The sequence below is a fragment of the Bactrocera neohumeralis genome, chromosome 2, assembly GCF_024586455.1.
Source record: "Bactrocera neohumeralis isolate Rockhampton chromosome 2, APGP_CSIRO_Bneo_wtdbg2-racon-allhic-juicebox.fasta_v2, whole genome shotgun sequence".
Lineage (NCBI taxonomy): Eukaryota > Metazoa > Arthropoda > Insecta > Diptera > Tephritidae > Bactrocera > Bactrocera neohumeralis.
In genome coordinates, this window is record NC_065919.1 from 47684726 (window position 1) to 47705929 (window position 21204).

General features: G+C 35.5%; 1 protein-coding gene and 1 pseudogene across 1 annotated transcript; both read right to left on the reverse strand.

Moving 5' to 3' along the window:
* Positions 1-429: 429 nt before the first annotated feature.
* LOC126760173 (uncharacterized) lies at positions 430-4047 on the reverse strand (annotated as a pseudogene).
* A 2885-nt stretch (positions 4048-6932) lies between these two features.
* LOC126750947 (uncharacterized) lies at positions 6933-20775 on the reverse strand. The gene is made up of 4 exons (XM_050460805.1): positions 20486-20775; positions 14403-14757; positions 11412-11724; positions 6933-8881 (listed from the first exon to the last, which is right to left on the reverse strand). Exons 1-4 carry the CDS (start codon positions 20718-20720, stop codon positions 7676-7678), a joined length of 2109 nt encoding a protein of 702 aa, XP_050316762.1. The 5' UTR covers positions 20721-20775; the 3' UTR covers positions 6933-7675.
* Between the last annotated feature and the right edge of the window lie 429 nt (positions 20776-21204).

Below are 21204 nucleotides of genomic sequence, written 5' to 3' on the forward strand. Positions count from 1 at the left end.
TCACACTATTGAAACTGTAACTCTCACTGAATTTTATCGCTAGGTGCAGTAAAAGCCAACTGCGCAGTCAGCTTTGGTTCCATCTGTTTTTCTTCTGTTTCTGACACTCAAATATTCACACTATTAAAGGAAAGTAAGTTCGCTGAAGAAACTAAAAACCATTACGATCGAAACTTAGAACAAGTGAATGAAAAATTGTAATATCGTTGAGATTTTGAATTTATGTACCAAAAATGCTGCATTTAACTAGACGCACATATCCCAAATTTGTATGTACATTAAAAAGCAACTCCATTTTGATTTTAAATTTTTTTGTAATTTTTAGCACATTCATAAAGTTCTCAAGTTTTAGCACATACATATAATGAGTATGAATCTTAAGACTTAACATCATATATATACATAGTCTTCTAAGTAATATGTTATGGTTTATGGCTTTGTCGTTGTGTTATTTTTACAAATACAATACTTCTTCTCTTCGTCCTCAATGCATTTGGAAGTTTTTGCATACGAATCCAGAGGCGAGATCTCTTCTACTTTGGTATTGAGTGTATTTGTTGTTATATTATAAACGACCGTAGCCTGAAATCTCGCTTTCTCCGGATTTGCTTCGAAATTTATACGATATGTAGACTCATTTGGTATTTTGATCATTTTCATTTCAACACTATTGATCCTTTCTAATTTTAATTCGGCACATATATTGCTAATATCTTTATTAACCAGATATTCATTCATTTCGCCTAACACTAGTGCCGTTACATTCTTTGCGAGTCCATCCTTTGTGGGTACAATTTCATATGGTACACAGGTACAGCAATGCTCGGGAATGCCGGCATCATTACAAGTGCGTTCCTCAGTATTTCACGAAAAATACTTTTACCAGGTATAGAGCCGTTGACATAAGGTACTTTTATATCAGGATCCGCTTCTTCAAGTATATGTTTGAGTGTGGCATAAATGTCATAGAGTGTCGTTAAACGCTGCTGATTACTTTTTAGATTTTTAACGAAATCTGGATGTTCGCTTTGATACCACGGTGGTAACGATATGAAAAGCATTGGTAGACGTTCTGCTAAGAAGCCAGATGTTAATTTCACCAATGGACCCCAACGTACACCGTGATCCGAAAGAAATAACACGATCGAACGCTCCAGTATTCCTTCACTTTTAAATTTCTTAAGATACTCCAGCACCTTCAGATCCATTGTCGCTGCCGTATCGAAAGCAGTATGACCAAATGAGTTCGTCCAAAACAGTCCGAAAGTGTGTTGTTCGGTAAACACATTCGCGAATTGTAATGCACTATCGAAAATGCGAAAATGTAATCGCCATAATGTCGCCGGCCAACACAGTGTGGTAGACCAGCTTTAGATTCTACTTTCAGTGCTTTTTCAATACCCAAAGTCATGGGATGTAGATAATAACACTGTGGAACATATTTGGGGTTCTTGGGGGGGTGAGAAATTCCAAGTCAGGGTGATGGTACTAGGTCAGTATAGTAAAACCCTCAAACCCTTTTAAATTTTTTCCTTATCTTGATGTTTTTTCACTTAGCTGTAACATTTTGGCAAAAACGTAGTTTAACATAACTCGCGAACCCCTTGTCCGATTTTGATGAAACAAATTTAGAAAAATTAAGAATTACAGTTTCTCTAATCTGTTTCTAAAAATTTAAATATTTTTTTTTTAATTCATAAAAAATCCAGCAACACTGGTTCTGTAATGTTCACATATCTCACACTGGTTCTGTGATTTTTGTCATTCAACAAGTGCCGACGAACGCGAACAGTAGAAGAAATTTTTTTTTTTTTTTTGCCAAAATGTTACAACTAAGCGAAAAAACATCAAGATAAGGAAAAAATTTAAAAGGTCATAAAAAAAACTGACCATCGTCCTGACTTGGAATTTCTCACCCCCCAGATTAGCTGTTGTACTGTGTAATCAGTTGGTGGGTGCTCAAATCCCATCTTCTTATAATTAATCGTATTTATACACACCACATCCTCCGAATATGCCGTTATGTAAGCGGCTTGCTTAAAATTATTCCAAATAAAGTTACCAATGGGTTGGTTAAGTCCGCCTACCGTTGTAGGCTTGCATTTCTCATGAGCCATTGATTCATTGTAAGACGTTAGCAGCGGCATCAAATTTGGAAAAGTGTTATCACCGACCTGTGTTTATATAGAGGGAAATAAAAAGTAGTCATTAATGAGCGTTATTCGTATTAAAAGAGAGGGAGAGGGAGCGTTTTTACCAAAAAAAGATGCTATCTACTTTTCATTAAGATAACTTACAGATTAGCCGATATAAATGATACAACGCCAAAAAGAAGTTCGAATATCTAATTTTATGCACATTGGTATTGAATGGTATTGAGCCGATTTTATATCCCCTTTTCGGCACGAGGACAGAAAAAGGCGCTTTCAAAAATGTTTTAAGATATATTATATTCTGACCGATATGTTCGGCATAAAATCAAAGGGACTTTCGAAAATCCTTATATTTGGTAAATGTGGGCTTAAGGAAGTGCGAGTATTGACCCGATTTTACCCCTTTTTTAACATATTAAGCACCAGCACATCTATCTACTAAGCTAAGTCTTAGTTCATAGATGAATTCCGGGTATTTAGTACACATTTCTCACTTAATTTATTATAACCATGAAATTCAATCCATTCCTCGCTCATATCCAGATACTTAGCAGTCAGCGGCATTGTGCGTCTTAAATTTATGCGTGACATACTACTCGTATCAATGTCCACCAGGAGTATGCTCGGCTTTCTTATAGTCGACGGTCTCGCACTTCTAACGTTCGAACTAGTTTTAGAGCTGTTCAAATGCTTTTGTGTTCGTATAAATGATAAGGCATCCGCTTGAATAGGTTTCGTGTCAATATAACACTCAGTAACCATATATTCTATATGTATGGGGACCAGAATGTCCTGTTGAAATGTGGTGCAATTTAAAAGCCTGCAAAGGAAGATTATTATCACTTAATATCGAAATCTTTCATTACGCGTAAAATTATGTATGAAAATACTCAACACAAGCCACTCACTTATGTTTTTTGTCAGCCGTGCGACCGCTTCCAGCTCTGATAATTTGCCGATAACAGCAAAGGACATCTGTGGCACTGGCATTTAACGGTTTAACGGCTCGCTCTATGGCCTCGATATTCATGTGTAGAAGGTATTGTCGTGCATTTAGCTGATAACTGCTTGTAATGAAAGCCTCGTCGTTGGTGCAATCAGTATATTTATAATTTTCTGGTCTAAATATTTTTAGCGCTTCCTCGGAAAAGGGATTCACATAAGGCATACAACATTGTGAAGTGCGGATGTAATATTTTGATTGCGCTGGACCTAAAGAGACGCATTAAAATTATTGGTTGTTAAAGTGTTTTTTGTATTTTAAATAAAATCGTGTAATGCCAGCGCTTTCAGCTGTTGACTCTACTTTATATTCGACAAAGTTTTAAATGGACTAATAATTTCCATGTTATTAACTTAGACTCTATTTATAAACGAGATATTTATATTAATTATCGTTATTTTCATCACACTAGTGCCCTAATTCTTACAACCGATTGGTAATAATACATAATACTAATCAAAATATTCTCGCTTAATTTTGTTGAGACAACTTCTTTTGGGAGATATATGCGAGCTAATCGCAGCCGAGGAAACGAAATTTGATTTATTAGGTGTATGAAGTTAGGCGGTTTAGACCAAGAATTAGACCGATTTATTCATATTAGGCGATGAACTACTTTATAGCTACAAAACCAAAGCCACTCAATTTCACCAAAATATCACACATTTCACCTAATAAATAAGTGGCTTAAAATCAGGTGGAGAGTCGGAGCCTACCAAAACGGGTTCAAAGTAACATAGAAAATCGGAAATATATCAACTGATAAATCGGGTCTACGACGGTATCTGAATTTCAAGAAAATAACTGAGGTGGCTACTATAAAAGGACCATTTTTAACAAATTGAAAATCCTTATAATTGCTTAAGAAATAATTAATCCGATTTCACCCATTTTTGACAGCAGGGCACAGTATTATCAAAAAAAAATTTTCTCCTATGTTTATAAATATATTTCTCAAATTGACCGAAGTTTTCGGTAAAAGTCATTCATCGCCACTGAGGTCTACATATACAATAGATAATTTTATACAACGAATTTGGTTGAAATTTATGGTGTAGTTTCCGGTATTTTCGAAGTATTTTTACTCTGAAAATTGGATAGTTTTCTTACTCAAACGTGTTGCGAAATGTTCGTACTTACTCCATAATATCTATCCATATATAAAATAAACCGTGAGTATGAAGAGCTTGAGAAGCTAGTGGACAGGAGTATTGCTCGAAAAGTCTACGAAAAAACGTAGATACTTATGGAAGGTGTTAAGAACGGAGCATACTCTTGTAGGAGCAAAAGTGGTGGCCTAGTGGCTGCTATTCAGAGTATACTGAAGTTATGAAGGGAACATTTCTTCATGCTGCTAAACGGCAGTGAAGGAGTAACATCTGGAGATGGCGAACTCGATTCCGCAATCGATGACGATGGCTATTCCATCTTCCATTGCCCGAATATGATGAGGTTCGAATAGCAATTACACGGCTGAAGAACAACGTGGTGCATGTATCAGCTTCTTTGCAAGATATGCTACGTCTGAAGTTGATACCTCGCAGAGCTAATAACGCTTTGCTAACTGACGTTAAACAACACCAAAAGAATGTACGAGAGCTGTACGAGATATACGGCGACCTTGACATTGCTCAGCGAATCAAGAAACAGGGACTGCGCTGGCTAGGTCATGTTGTCCGGATGGAAGGGAAGCAGAGGAAGAGGAAGACCTCCACTCCGTTGGAGAGATCACTTGGAGAAGGACACTTGAACACTGCACTTGGTATCTTGAACTGACGCTAAATAGGGAAAAGAAAAAACGACTGAGGCGCTATTGTTAACTTGGTTATAACCGCGTAAACGGTGTCTACGCCAGTAAAGAAAAGGAAAAAATATATAATGGATGAGTGTTGAAATAATTTCGACATAGTACTTATTAAAATTAAAAAAACAAAAGTACAACAAACAATTTCACATCAATATTTACTTATTGGCGGTTTGGCATTGGCAAATAGCAACGTGTGTTTCAATTCAAAGAAGACCAAACACAGTTCAGTTATCTATCCAACATGCAAATCGGAAGGGCTTCTGGGTATTTGAAAACCCCGATTGTGATACACACGCAGCAAATACAAAGATAACAAGAAGTTTGGAATATTTTCAAGTGCGTTGAGTTCGTTAAATTTGAGAGAGGATGAGGCGTTCTTCTCGAGTAAATTAGAGTTTGCGTGTATATTTTTCAATACCTTTTTGTTCTTAAGCATAATGTACCTAATGGTAGCAGTCATTTGATCTTTCTCCCTTATCGCCAACGCTACGCGTGTTTCTCTCATGCTTGCTTATGACATTTGGCATGACTATTGGCATCACACATTATTTATTCCAGCGGCGCGTGTGCCTCGCTCAATGACAATAAGCCATACTTATTACTGTTTGGTATGATTTTTACTAACCAACACTACGTGTGTTTAAAATTCTGTATGTATTTATAAGCTAATGGAAATTTTAGAAATCGGATATGCCAAGGGTAAACATATTTTAAGGCAGCCTTTGAAAATGCTAAGCACATATCTATGCAAGAAATGAGAAATATGTTAAGATTCCAAAAAGCCGAAATAAGTTATTATTCTATGTGTTTATTATTGTGCAATATTAGGTAGAGCTTGCATTTCTTTTAAAACCACTTAAGAATTTACTATATAATACTTTAACGTCTTATTCTTTATTGGCCTAGACTCGTATATCATACAGCTCATCGTTTCATCGAATGCGTTATTCGCCGTGGCCAACGCGCAAAGGACCATAAATCTTTCTCACAACCTTTCCTTCGAAAACTCGTTACGTCGACTCATCAGATGTTGTCATCGTCCATGCCTCTGCACCATATAGCAGGACGGGAATTATGAGCGACTTATAGAGTTTAGTTTTTGATCGTTGATAGAGGACTTTACTTTTCAATTGCCTACTCAGTTGCCTCAAGTCAAGGCTGACACATTAGTTGCTGTTAATACTGGTTCCAAGATAGACGAATATCTATCGACTTCGAAGTTATGAACAGTGACATGGCAGCCTAGTCACGAGTGCGACGACTGTTTTATGACAGAAGATATTTCCCCTTGCCCTCGTTCACTACCAGACCCACTTGCTTCGCTACTTTGTCCAACCTGGAGAGAGTAGAACTAACGGCGTGGCTGTTATGGCCAATGTATCGATGCCATCGATGTACGCCAGCAGTTGTACACCCTTATAGAAGAAGGTACCTTCTCTATTGGTTTTTGCAGCTCGAATTATTTTCACCAAAAGTAGAATGAAGAAATCGCACAAAAGGTGGTCGCCTTGGCTGAAACCTCGTTTGGTATCGAACGTCTCGGAGAGGTCCTGATGGAGCTTTTGGTATTGTTCAACTTCAGTTTACTTTAACTAATATTAGAAAATATTTGTTTTCCCTGATTTGTCTGTAATAAGTAAACTTTGTACATGGCTCTTTTAACGCTCACCGTTTTGATATTTATCTAAAATTATGAATTAAATAATGTAATTCATAACAGTGAAGATAAATATATTCCTAATTTGTCAAAGTTTTAACTCGCTCTCAAAAAATTTGTTTTATATTTTTATTTGTGTGTTTATAACTACTAATTTTAGTAACAACTAATAAAAAATATTTTGTTATTCACAAACTAGATTTCAATAAAATAAACATTTTCTAATAAAAAATTTGAAACTTAAAACTTAATTTTAATATTTTTTTGGTGCTTCATGCTTTTATTTTCCGTTTCAATTAAAACCGTCGTAAATGAAATTATTATTTTTTATTTAGCTATCTATGATTTTTTAATTACATAACAGTTGATTTCAATTAAAAACAGAAACGCATTTGAGCATTGACACGGCGTATGAGTAACATCTTTTTGGACAGCACGCTGTATTAGTGCTCTTTGTTGGCTGGCTTAACACTCAACGTCTGCGTACATACTTGTACATATATACGTTTTGCAAGTCTGAACACTTTTCTTAAAATTTTATATTAATGTTGGTTAGTTGGTTGAAAGTAGAGTTTCAGGTCTGGCCGCAAGAAGCCGCATTTCATTTTAATGTTAAACTATTTACAGACGCATGTTAAGCTACTATGTTAGCTGTACATTATGATGTTAGTGCCAACATATTTTACATCGAGTGGCATAGAAAATTGTATCAGATCGGAACAGTCAACAGTTTTGTTCTATGAGAGTAGCATCATGAAATGACTTTGTTTGGTTCTACAAATAATTAAACTTTTTCAAATGTTAAATTTCGTTTAACGTGTTAGGCTCACACATTAGTTAAGCCTTTTGAAATGCCGCGACGAAAACAAAACCATAACGGTATTACAAAATATATATTTCTCCACAATAAATACAAATGAAAAATATAATAAATCTAAGTACTTAGTTAATAAGGTTTTAAAATTTCACTATTTACATTTATAAATTTAGCATCCACTTTTACCGCTTGAGAGGTTGAAACTATTCGAAGCTTCCCTCAAATCGTATTCGTAGCATTATTTTTTACAAACGCAATATTTCTTTTCCTCTTTCAAATCAATGCAGTTGGAAGTTTTTTCATACGAATCCAGACGCGAGATATCTTCCACGTCTGTTTTGATTGTATTTGTTGTTATATTATAAACGACCGTAGCCTGAAATCTCGCTTTTTCCGGATTCGCTTCGAAACTTATACGATATGTGGACTCATTCGGTATTTTGATCATTTTCATTTCAGCACTGTCGATTTTTTCTAATTTTAATTCGGCACATTTGCCGCTTATATTTTTATTAACCAGATATTGATTTATGTCCTTTAACACCAATAAAGTTACATTCTTTGCGAGTCCATCCTTTGTGGGTACAATTTCATATGGTACACAGGTACACCAATGCTCGGGAATGCCGGCATCATTACAAGTGCGATTCTCGGGTATTTCCCGAAAAATACTAATACCACGCATAGTTCCATTCAGTTTAGGAAATTCCATTTCTGGCTGCGCCACTTCAAGTATATGTTTCATGGTCGCATAAATATCATATGGTGTCGTTAAACGTTTCTGATTAGTTTGTAGAACTTTTACAAAATCGGGATGTTGTTTTTGATACCACGGTGGTAGTGATATGAAAAACATTGGCAAACGCTCTTCTAAGAAACCCGATTTTAATTTCAGTAATGGACCCCAACGAATGCCATGATCAGCAAGAAAAATCACAATTGAACGCTCTAGTATGCCATCTGTTTTCAATTTTTTCAGATACTCCAACACTTTCACGTCCATGGTTGCTTCGATATCAAAGGCATTATGGCTAAAGGAATTTGTCCAGAATAGTCCGAAGAGCGGTTCTTCTGGATAAGCATTCGCAAATTGTAAAGCATAATCATAGATGTATTCGCCATAGTGTTTGCGGCCAACACAGTAGGACAGTCCAGCTTTTTTGGTCACTATCAACACTTTTTCTATGGCCATTGTTAAGGGGCGTAGATAATAATCGGTAGGTGGCCGCTCAAATCCCTTTTTTCTATAATTGAAAGTGCTCATTGAACTTGTGTCCTCTGCATAGGCGGTCTTATAACCGAATCGCTTAAAATCGTTCCAAATAAAGTTACAAAGTGGATTGTTAAGTCCACCTACAATTTTGGGCAAGCATTTCGCCTCAGCCATCGTTAAATTGTATGATGTCAGCAAGGCCATTAAGTTGGGAAAGGTATTATCACCAATCTAGAAATAAAAGAAGTTATATAAATATTTATTTATTAACATTTAAACAATATATGGATGTTAATAGGCTATACGGCCCAAAAGCACACATTTTCAGGTGTTAAGACATACATAATTTCATACAAAATTGTGTCAAAGCACAATACTATAGTTTCAAGATGGCATTTCTATCATTACAGATTGATTGACTGGGAAGGACAAATGCCTGAATGATGTTCAGTGCGTGCAAGTGATTCCTAATTAAGCACCACTCAACAGTTCACTATATTTGATCAATTTACAAAGGTTTTTCTACACTAGTCTCCCATTACTTTTAGTTTAGATTAGTGGAAGCCATGAAAGAGACCCAGTTTCACTTTACCAGCTGATAAGTGGGAAATTGGAAAATGTCTAATATCTGTAAGCATTTTCGCCAAGTTTTTGAACGTGAGGCCACTAGGTGTCTGTCTTCTAATCACACAACGGGAGAGCAATTTTTTGTGGTGTTCCAAGCTTTGAGTTGTTTCCCAAACATCCATTCAATAAAAGGTACGACATTTGAATCTAATTATAATAATTTGTTGTGAGACCTATGTATTTGTTCTTTATCTTGCTTATTTATAAGAACATATTTTTTGAATTTTTGAGTATCTTCGTTCTGTGGACATTGCAATGATATTTTTGTATCCTGAATAGTGGTACACGAAATTTGTAAAAACATTGAAGTATACGTCGGAGGCCATACAAACTATATACATATATACATATGTATATCAAAAAATCAGCATGACAAGCTGAACCGATTTAGCCATGCTCGTCTGTCCGACACGACCTAGTCTCTCATGTTTTGAGATATCTATCTGAAATTTTGCATACGTCCTTTTCTCCAAGACGGTACTCATTTATCGGAAGCGCCAATTTCGGACCTTGGATCGAGACTTTGTTTTTGTCTTTGTATGGAAAACGGTTTTACTTCACAAGCTATAATTTGACATGGACTATTGGCATGGCTTAATACTTAATTCTTTGGGTTGGACCAGTATAACAAACTGATCTATCAAAATCAATAAAAAAAAAATCTTTGTATATCCTTTTATAAATGCACCTATGAAGGGTGTTATTTATAACCAATACTAAAAGGTCTAGAATTCAAGGAATACGTGTAAATAGCATACTTTCCAACTTAGGAATAGTCATGTTTGTCAACCATGTGCTCACTGTGTGGAAAATGACAGATCTAGCGATAATTAAAACTGTGAAATAAAAATGAAAAGTGGAAAAATTTGATGTTCACGGGCATTTCTTCAATTTCAACCAACAAAATAAATACTTTAGTTTTACATTAAATAATTTTTCAAGTGAAACAATAATAAAACCTTCGCTTTAAGCGAACAAAATGTTATCAACGTCAGGTAAATGAAAACACATTAAACGTTTTTGTTATGTCAACGAACAAATTAAAATTTTTTAAATTTCCTTAAAGCGCTCTGAACACGTCGATCAATTTGGACTAATGTCGTGCTGGAATCTGTACAGGTAGCTTCTAACATAAAGTCCCCATCTTCACTTAGTATTTGGGTTAGGTGAAAATTGAGGTCCACATGTCATTCGTCAATCCACGAATGGGTGTCCGGTATCAGTATGTGGGTCCACCGTCCTTTGCGTCAGGTTTGCCACCGCTGCTGACATATTGTTAAGCTTTAAACTCACTCTTCTCTTTTGGCTCCTATATACGGTCTCTGATAACTTGCATCATACTGGCTAGTACTTCAGCAGCGTCACTTGATATTGTTCGAAGAGCACTGATTGTAATCTTAGTACCGACAGCCAGTGGACTGTGCTTATTTGTGTGTCATATGTTTTAATGCCTAGCGCCTGGATCCATATTAGAGTCGCATATAATACAACCGATCTCATTACCTTGCGAGTGAAAATCGCCGGCTGAAACACACGCAGCCTTTATTTGCCATTATTCTTCATAAGGCGTTTAGGATTTTATTCGCTTTACCTGCAGTGTATTCTGAGCCTTCTCAGCCAATTCTAAACTCATTGAGGAGAACCATTGGCGCAGATCGTTTATGCACTCGTAGTTGCTTGAAGAAAAGGAAGGGCGAGCATTACATGTAGCTAAATTTAGTGTTAAGTACAAACATATTTTTTCAAATGTGTATTGAACTAAAAATGTTTTAATGAAGAAAAAAATTGCAACAGATTTGGTAGGCATTTTAGTACCCAAAGGTTTTCTGATCATGACAGTTGCATAGCCCTAACAACTAAGTATCGCGAAATAAATTCACTTTATGACTTCATTTATTTATGGTCTTTCAAATAACTGTTAGCTCTGTAAGACTATTTCACTATTTGCAAAATGATAACCGCATTTACGTATATAAAGTGAAAAATCCCCTATTTTCTAGTGTAAAAATGTAATAATAATACAAAAATGTTTAACCTGTTAAAATAACTGTTATCACTTTTTAATATAGTATGTATGTACGTTTAAAATCAGATAAATAAATTCTGAGAAAATTACATGTATGTACTTACTTACTTTGTTGTAGCCCAACAGTTCGAGCCATTGATTCATTTGCAGATATTTAAACGTCTGTGGCATTGTGCGTCGAAGATTGATTCGCGAAACTGCGTCTATACCTATCAGCAAAACGCTTGGCTTCCTTATACCCGAAACTTTGGATTCGCTAGCGTTGCCTGTGCTATTTGTTTTCTTTGTAACTTGTATAAATGAAAAGGCGTCCTTTTGTAGCGGTTTTTTATCATTGGCGCCTAGGTAGCACTCCGTAATTATATAGTCTATATGTTGCGGTACCAAGAAGTCCTGATGAAATATAACACAGTTTAAGAGGCTGTAAAGGTAATATAGTTTTTTCTTCATTCAAATTAAAAGTGGTTTTTAAACAATAAAAATCAAATAAATCGAAATTTGGGGAATAAATTTTAATTTTGAATTAAAAAGGGTGTCCCAAAATTAACGTAAGATTGAAATGAAAAAGAAAACACAGTTTTTAGCTTTCTGATTGTAGTTTTTTTTAAAGGATCATAAAGTACATACATAGGATAGGGTTATTTATGGAATAACACATCGGCCAAATGGCCTCCACTGCTTTCCACACACATACGCACTCGTTTGTCGAAATTTCCATTGACTATTCTGTATAAATGTGCCTGATTTGGATTGATGCAACGTTGAATCTCCTCATTTAAAGCAGGCTTCATTATGGGCTTGTTGCAACAGACCTGTATTTTTTAGTAACCCCATAAAAAGAAATGTAATGGTGTTAAATCACACGATCTAGGTGGCCTGATCACCGAAACGAGAGAGTACACGACCGGCAAATGTCTCATGCAGTAATTGAACTGTTTCACGGGCTCTAGACATGTGGCACCGCTTTGTTGAATCAACATATTGGCAATATCATCCAATTTCGGTAAAAATAACTGGATTATCATGTTGCGACGTCGAGCCCCAGATACAGTTACTGTTTGACCAGGCCCATTTTCAAACATGTTTGGTCAAATTGTGCTTACAGCCCAAAATCCACACGAAAAAGAGATATGTTGTAAAAGCATTTGATTTTCGATAATCACATTTGCCCCCAAAAACGGCAATTTTGGCGATTAACAAACCCATTAAGGTGAAAATGTACTTCATCGCTTAGGAGGGTTTTTTTCGAAAAGTATGCATCCAGTTGTGGATGAAATTTGGAATAATGATCAAAATTGGAGATATGTAGTTTTATCGCCTAAACTTTCAGCTGTCAATTTGTTTCTTTATAGTGTTGTCAACCTAAGTATGTAGGTTAGGCTAGGTTAATTTGGTAGGCCAATAAGCCACGCATAGACCAGTTTTGGTCCTTTTCGATACCAGATGGAGTCAGTTGCTAGGTCTAAGAGGAGTAGTCATCCTATACGAACCCCGCGCTAGACGTGAATTTTAACAGACTTTGCGACCTCACTATCGTAGATGTTGACTCTGGAATTGCCTGCAGGTTCATTTGCTTCAGCTTATACTTAACTCTTGACACTATATTCCCACACCAACTCCATCGTCCATTTTCGAGCCATCATATATGTAGATGTTTAGAGTGTTGCGCTTAGCTAACATACCAGCCATCTTTTTCTATGTTTACTTTGAAACTTCTTTTCCAGTTGAAAAGTGTGATCAAGTAGTCGGTGTTTGCCCAACCGCTATTACCACCAAGATATGTCCGACGATTCTATATGCAAGTTCTCCTGCATCCAATGAAGAGGTCTATAGGTGACAAGTTTAGTACCAGTTCAAGAACCGCCGTTAGAGTTGTTTTTCACGCTCCCGTTATGGACAGCGCAGCGAGCTTCTGAACTCCATTGGCTTCCGGTAGGTGGATTTCCGTGCGGCTGTCCACCATACTACTCCACCGTAGAGCAGAATTGGTCCTACAATAGCTGTGTAGTGCCAGTGCAAACCAACCAAAAGTCAAAATTCCTGTGTTCAAAACATTTGCAATTTTTAAGTATTCTAAAAATATTCCAAAATTTTTTCAATTTGTTGCATAGCCATTATTTTTAATAACTTCAGCACATCTTCTAAGTATTGCAGCAACTAGACTCATGTAACTGTAAGGGATCGCTTTCTATTCCCTTTCCAATCTGGTGAAATGTTAATCACCATTCCGGAGTATTTCACTGCCTATTTTGCGTTTAACCATCATCCACGCATTCTCAATCGGTGTGAGATCGGAGGACTGTGCCGGCCACATCACAGTATTTATATGATTTTCTTCTAACCATGATTTTACGAGCCCAGACGTGTTTTTGGGGTCTTTATCGTATTGGAAAGTCCATACGAGTGACATTACCCAATCGGCCATTAGTTAAAATTTACAGCTATCATCGTGTCAGATATACGATTAATGACATTACCGGAGAAGAACCCCCATATCATAATATTAGCCCCTCCTTGTTTTACTTTGGCAGTTGTGTTATATTTTTCGCCTCGCGGCGAACATAAGCTTTGCTATCTCAGCCTCGAAGGTTGAACTTCGGTTCATCTGATCATAAAATGGAATTCCAATTCCGCTTAGTCCAATTTAAGTGTGTGATCGTGCAAATCTCAAACTCGCTTTTCTATTTTTTGGAGGCAGAAATAGGTTTTTCGAACATCTGTAACTACGCAGATCAAACTCCAAGGTCCGTCTTTTGATAGTGGAGAGACTGATGTCGTCTTAAACTTCAGTTTTAATATCTCTAGGAACTGCTTTGGGGTATTTTGTAAAGAAATTTTTTCTTTGCCGGTTTTCCCTTAGAATTGTGGAACAAGACCTACCTCCTCTGTGAACTGTGTGGATGTGGTTGCAAATGTTTTAACCACCACTGTAAATTGCGGCAAATTTAAAGCTTGCGTTCATTTTGGGACACCCTTTACAAAGGTGTACGTAAAGGCGCGACAAACGCAATGTAATTCAAAAGACAATAAATAACTGTTTATTTATACACATTACCAGGAAATGATAAAAAACTTTTATCGTGTGCACTAATCACTCACTTATACTTAAGATCAGCTGATCCTCCCCTTCCAGCTCTGACGATTTGCCGATAACAACAGCGAACATCCGTGGCGCTGGCATTTAACGGCTTAACGGCGCGCTCTATGTTCTCCATATTCATGTGTAGAAAGTATTGTCGTGCATTTAGTTGGTAAATGCTTGTAATGAAAGCTTCATCCTTAGTACAATTGGTGTATTTGTATTTTTGTGGATTAAATATTTTTAGAACACTTTCTCCGAAAGGTTCCACATACGGTATGCGACATTGTGACGTGTGTATGAAGTACTCGTATTGTGATCGAGCCTCGTTATGATTTGTCACATTTGGAACAGATTCTGTGGCCGTTATATTATCTACGAAAATAAAAGATAAACATGTCTTCAATATATTATATTTAAGACCGTCTTTATACTATTTAAGTATACAAATTTGTGCATAATTCATTACTACGATTTAGACTTTGGAAGTTTCATCCTTTACAATTTTCTTTTAATACTTGTTAGATGTATACATCTAAACGAAATGTGGTTTTCAGTAAGTGTTCATGACCATATTAACTAAATTAGATTTATAACTGGCAAGATATGCACAGAAAGTGCTGGCGCTTGTTTTTCACTCAATCAGAGAAACTAATGTAGAAATAGGCTTATACTGTACGAAGTACTCGTATTTCAAACGTCTCTCTTTATGATTTGTCACATATCTCGAATTTGAGAAGGAAGTATTTCGACTATTGAAAGAAACGCTACCATAAGTGCATATACACACCCAATCCTCCTATTAAACGAATATCTTGAGAGTTATTTATATTATGAATAATAGCTCCAGCGCATATAAATAACAAAGCCTTAAATAAAGCTTATAAAATCCTATAGATAAAATTCTCATTATCAACCCCAACTGTCTTAATGTAGAAAGAGCAATAATCTTCTTTAAATCAAATTCAAAATTAGCCCTAATCCTGCCATAAATATTGTTAACCCAGAGAGTAATAGTAATAAATTTCCTAATCATCTACCTCTTAATAAAATATTAAATGGGGACTATTTTCAAGGCGACAGCATTAATGAAGAATAAATATTTTTTTCAGAAAACAAAAATTAGAAAACTTATCAAAATTTGCGACTTTAGGGAAATGAAATGAAACTATTTTGAGGTAAAATGTTTTCTCTAACTCTTGAAAATTCAATAGCAAAAAAATAAATAATTTGCGTTTAGTATTTTTTTTTGTCTGTAACACATACTATGCCACATACTAAAAAAATGTCACCGATACGAACTTTTCCGCTTGCCTTTATCATAGATATAGTAAGAAGTTTTTTCGGAAGTTGTTTTATTACTCTCTTCTAATTGGCTTCTATATTTACTAAACCACTTCATACTGTCATACAATTGATTTATTGTGTACATAGTAACCGATATGAAATTAACTGATTTCTCTATGAACTGACGTGAAGTGGTTGCGTCCCGCAAGTCCGGAAATAACTTAATTGATAAGCTTTAAAGAATCTGAAAAAATGTACAATCAAACAACAACAACTACAAGTAATGTACAGGGTGTTCCAAAATTAATGCAAGATTTAAATTTGGCTCCATTTCAGTTAATTTTCACAGTTGACGAAGTTAAAACACCATTCCGACCATATTTTGTATGCAATTATGGAAGCACGATCGCCAAGCTTTCAATATTTTAGAAATATTGTTCAATAAGGAAGAAGCAATGTGACGCTCCATTTTTACGAAGCCTAAACTGTCAGCTGTCGATTTGTTTTTTTTAGGGTTGTCAACACTTTACTACATAAAATCTTGCTTCAATTTTGGCGCACCCTTTATATTTAATATTACATCATTAATAATCACATTCATATGTTGTTGTTTATAATCAGTGTACTTATAAACTGATTACATCATTTCATACTACGTTTATCACGGTATTGCACCTGAGGTTCCCTAAGAGTCGTTATCACTGCTAATTATATCAATAATACTTTGGATTTTTTATACCCTGAACAAGGTATATATTAAGTTTGTCACGAAGTTTGTAACACCCAGAAGGAAGCGTCGAAGACCCTATAAAGTATATATATAAATGATTAGTACGTCGAGCTGAGTCGATTCAGCCATGTCCGTCTCTCTGTATATATACGAACTAGTCCGTCAGTTTTTAAGATATCGTTTTGAAGTCTTGCAAACGTCATTTTCTCTTCAAGAAGCTGCTCATTTGTCGGAACTGCCGATATCGGACCACTATAACATATAGCTGCCATATGAACTGAACGATCGGAATGAAGTTCTTGTATGGAAAACTTTCACATTTGACAAGATATATTCACAAAATTTGGTATAGATTATTTTCTAAGACAACAATGTAATCTCCGAAGAAATTGTTCATATCGGTTAACTATAGCATATAGCTGCCATACAAACTGAATGATCGGAATCAAGGGCTTGTATGGAAAACTTTCGCATTTGACGTGGTATCTTCACGAAATTTGGCATGGATTAGTGCTTAAGGTAACAACATAATATTTAAAAAAAATTGTTCAAAACGAATTACTATAGCATATAGCTTCCATACAAACTGAACACAGTTAACTAACTAACAGAAATGCACCTGTGAAGGGCATTTAGCTTCGGTGCAACCAAAGTTAACGTTTTTTCTTTTTTTCGTTTTCTCTCCACACGTCGCTACATTGAATATATCAAACTTATCAGATTTTTTTAAATACTTTTTGACATTTCAATACTCGAAACTATTCAATGTTTACTTTAAGATTTTGTACTTTCTCATATTATTTTTTATCGACTCGAGAAAAATTTTGTAGATGTACATAATTCTTCGAAACTTCACCATTATTCATTTCTTATCTGAAGATTGTGCCCGTCAAGAGCTTTTAGTTGGCAACCAATTATTTAATATATACATATATTAATATTTCAATCAACATCTGACTCTGTCTCAAATCAGTTTACACGCCCAAAGAAGTTCAAGTTATTGATGACACGGTAGGAGCATAGGGGTCAATTTACATCTTTCTCATTTCCCAATTATGAGACCTCCGTTCTCTTTATTGGCTTTATGTCGCAAGGGAATGCAGAAAATTTAGACGAAAATGTTTCGTTTAGCAAATATTTATAGGGAGAAATCAACCCTCTTCATAAATCGTATACTTTCAACTTCTTATCTCTCTATTAATTGAAATACATACATCTCTTTCAATATGTAAAATTATGTGAGCAGTGAAATTCCTCATAACCGGACAACCGCCGTCGTAGTACTTTGGGCCGGCTAACGGAACTGTCCATATATGGGGGCGTGACAAAAACAAATGTTCAAAATTTATTTTTGAAGTCAGGAGCTGCAACCCAAAACTATATTTTTATTGAACTAATAAATGGTAGCCAATGTGAACCATTGTCCTGTTCCTAATTATATTTGGCTTATTTAATTTTTTGTACCCTAAATAGGATATATTAACTTTGCTACGAAGTTTGCAAACCAAGAAGGAAACGTCGGAGTCCCTATATGGTATTAATAATATTAATGATCAACGTAAAGAGTTGAGCCGATTTAATCAAGCCCGTCTGTCTGTCTCGATATACTGCGTCTACGAATAGGGATGACGTAACAGCTCGTGGCGGCTATGTTTGTTTACGAATTTGTTTCAAATTTTTTCAGTGTCTTTTGTAAAGTTTGCCATTTCATCATGTCACTTTGCACAACGCTTGACAATTATTCAAGATTATTACGCGCATTCACGTTCTCCGACGGCTACTATGAGAATTCTTCTGCCCAGATGAGTCAACAAACAAGATTGTGGCGATTGACTTGCATCTCCAAAAATTTACTGTTTGGTGCGCCGTCTCATGTTTAACGCCTAAACATAACATAGATAGTTAAATCAAAGGTTTACTCCAATCAATATGTAACGGTCGAGGAGCTCGAAGACAGAGCACTAAAGCCAAAATACTGCACTCAATTATTGAAAAATGGTGTAAGCGGGTGGGATATGTAAACGGAGCCGTGGTGGTCATTTGGCCGACGTACTATAAAAAATCATCTGTGTAACAAAAAAACATAACCCCTTTAGAGCAAATTTGAGTGTTTCATTTCATTTTAACAACTTTTCGTTCTTGTTGGTAGACCCTTTACCCGAACCACTATCGCAGTTTTTGATTTCAAATTTTGCACACATACTTTTCTCCCAACCGATATAGAACCATTTTAGGATATATAGGCTGTCATATAAAATTGATCGGTCAAACTCAAGTCCTTGGTTGGACAACTTTTTTGCTTGACAAATTATCTTCTCGTAATTTGGCATGGATTATTATATAAGGCAACGGTCCACGAACATGTTGGTCAGATCAAAAAAATTTAGTATATAGTTGTCATACAAACCAATCGATCAAAGTGAAGATAGAGATCTTCAGAAAAGATTTAACTTCTTCGTTGACAGATTGACTGCAACGCCACATGAAATTGCATGACAGGGGTTGATCGACTTTCAAAACAAAAATTTGGTCTCATGTTCAAGACACTATGAAGATTTCTATTTTATGAGGAAAGCCATAAGGATAATATGGATTTAACCAAAATTTGCTTTGCAGTCAATGTGTTAAGTAACATTAATTTGACTTGAATGTTGCTTATTGCAAATAATGTGGCAAGAAATCATAGTTTCATTTTTTCGGAAGTTTTAAAGATTTAATGCCCTAAATTCTCAATCTTGTAACACACTCTGGCTCATAAATTTCAATCGCATTTGTTTCGACATTGAAACCACTGCTTTCCGCCGAACATAAACACGCGAATACGCGAATCGCTAGTTATACCCTGAACAGGGTATATTAAGTTTGTCACGAAGTTTGTAACACCCAGAAGGAGGCATCGGAGACCCTATAAAGTATATATATAAATGATCAGTATGTTGAGCCGAGTCGATTTAGCCATATCCGTTTGTCTGTCCGTCTGTCCGTCCGTCTGTCTGTCTGTATATATACGAACTAGTACCTCAGTTTTTGAGATATTGTTTTGAAATTTTGCAAACGTTATTTTCTCTTCAAGAGGCTGCTCATTTGTTGGAACTGGTGATATCGGACCACTACAACATGTAGCTGCCATATAAACTGAACGATCGGAATCAAGTTCTTGTATGTGAAGCTTCCTCATTTGACGATATATCTTCACGAAATTTGGTATGGATTATTTTCTAAGGCAACTATGTAATCCCAGAAGAAATTGTTCAGATCGGTGAACTATAGCATATAGCTGCCATACAAACCGAACGAACGGAATCAAGGGCTTGTATGGAAAACTTTTGCATTTGACGTGGTATCCTCACGAAATTTGACAAGGATTACTGCTTAAGGTAATTATATAATCTCCGAAAAAATTGTTCATATCGGATTACTATAGCGTATAGCTTCCATACAAACTGAACACATAGTTTCTTAAAGAAATGCACCTGTGAAGGGAATATTAGCTTCGGTGCAGCCGAAGTTAACGTTTTTTCTTGTTTAAAATTAAGTTTGCCGCCAACGCATTTTGAATTCACATACACGAAAACACACAAGTACTGGATTGTAATTAAAAAAATACTTTGTAATCTTTAGTTTAAAGTTTTAGTAAAAACCACAAATTTGTCACGATTTTGTTTATAGGCAAGTACACATACATATGTGTATATACATATAACATATTTTTCAGTTTTTTCTAATACCATTCAGTTCAAAGTTATAGAACAAGTGGCGATAAAACTAACATTTATGTACTCATATACGAACGTGTATCCATGTATGCATGTACCATGTACATATGTACAAAAGTATGAAAGCATAACATTTTATGTATTAGTAACATGAGAATAAAATAAAAATACATGTGAAATGTTTTTCGAGCGCCGTTGTTATATGAGGAGCCACAATTTTACCGAATATTAGTAACGAAAAGTAATTGTCACTCATTAAAATCAATATTTTTTCCATTAAAAATATTTTTGGAAACTGCCTGATAATGCCAGAATCACATTAATTTTCTTTTTTTTTTTCTTTTTTTAATATCACAAAATTAATTCTTACTTTCCCCCACTTCAATTTGGATTGTGGTCTCATACACGCGCTTTGCTTCATCGTAGTAGAATCGCATATGCAGCAGTTGTAGTGTTGTAATTAACGCACAAAATGCTAAAATTCTTGCAAATTGTTTGTGCTTTACAAATGCTAAGATTTTTTCAAACACACTTTGACTTTGATTTTCATACGCAATTTCACTAAAATCATGTTTACTCAGTAAAGCATATTTTACATTCGACATTTGTCTTATACAATTTCGAGTAATCGCTCGTCACTTCCTACGTTCAATTGGAGTTTCTAAGTCGCGAGCGCACTTTTATAACTGAATGCACAATATTAAATGTGCCCACTTACAAAACTCAAAATATACATGTACATATATAGGTATGTATATGGACTTATTGTATCTTCACACACTCTATTGCGGAACAAGCGACGCGCACGCATACATGCATGCCTTTATATCAATACGAATACAAGCATAAGTTATTCGTTTTCCTTTCGTTAGAAACGAATAATTCTGAATATAATAATATAGATTTATTTACAGTGTGACACTTTCGCTTACAATACATCACTTTTTTATACTCATTCAACCAGTTGCTACAGAGCACTATAATTTTGTTCACCTAAGGGTTGTATGTATCACCTAAATCTAATCGAGATAGTTATAGGGTTATATGTATAGTTGAAATCCGGTTGACTGTCTGTCTGTCTGTCCGTCG

Coding starts and splice junctions, on each gene's coding strand:
- LOC126750947 (XM_050460805.1), bottom strand. CDS start 20,720: ATGTCGAATGTAAAATATGCTTTACTGAGTAAACATGATTTTAGTGAA. Junction 11,725..14,402: donor TCAGCTGATCTTAAGTATAA/GTGAGTGATTAG, acceptor TTACCTTTACAG/CCTCTTAAACTGTGTTATAT. Junction 8,882..11,411: donor AACTGTTGGGCTACAACAAA/GTAAGTAAGTAC, acceptor TTTTATTTCTAG/ATTGGTGATAATACCTTTCC.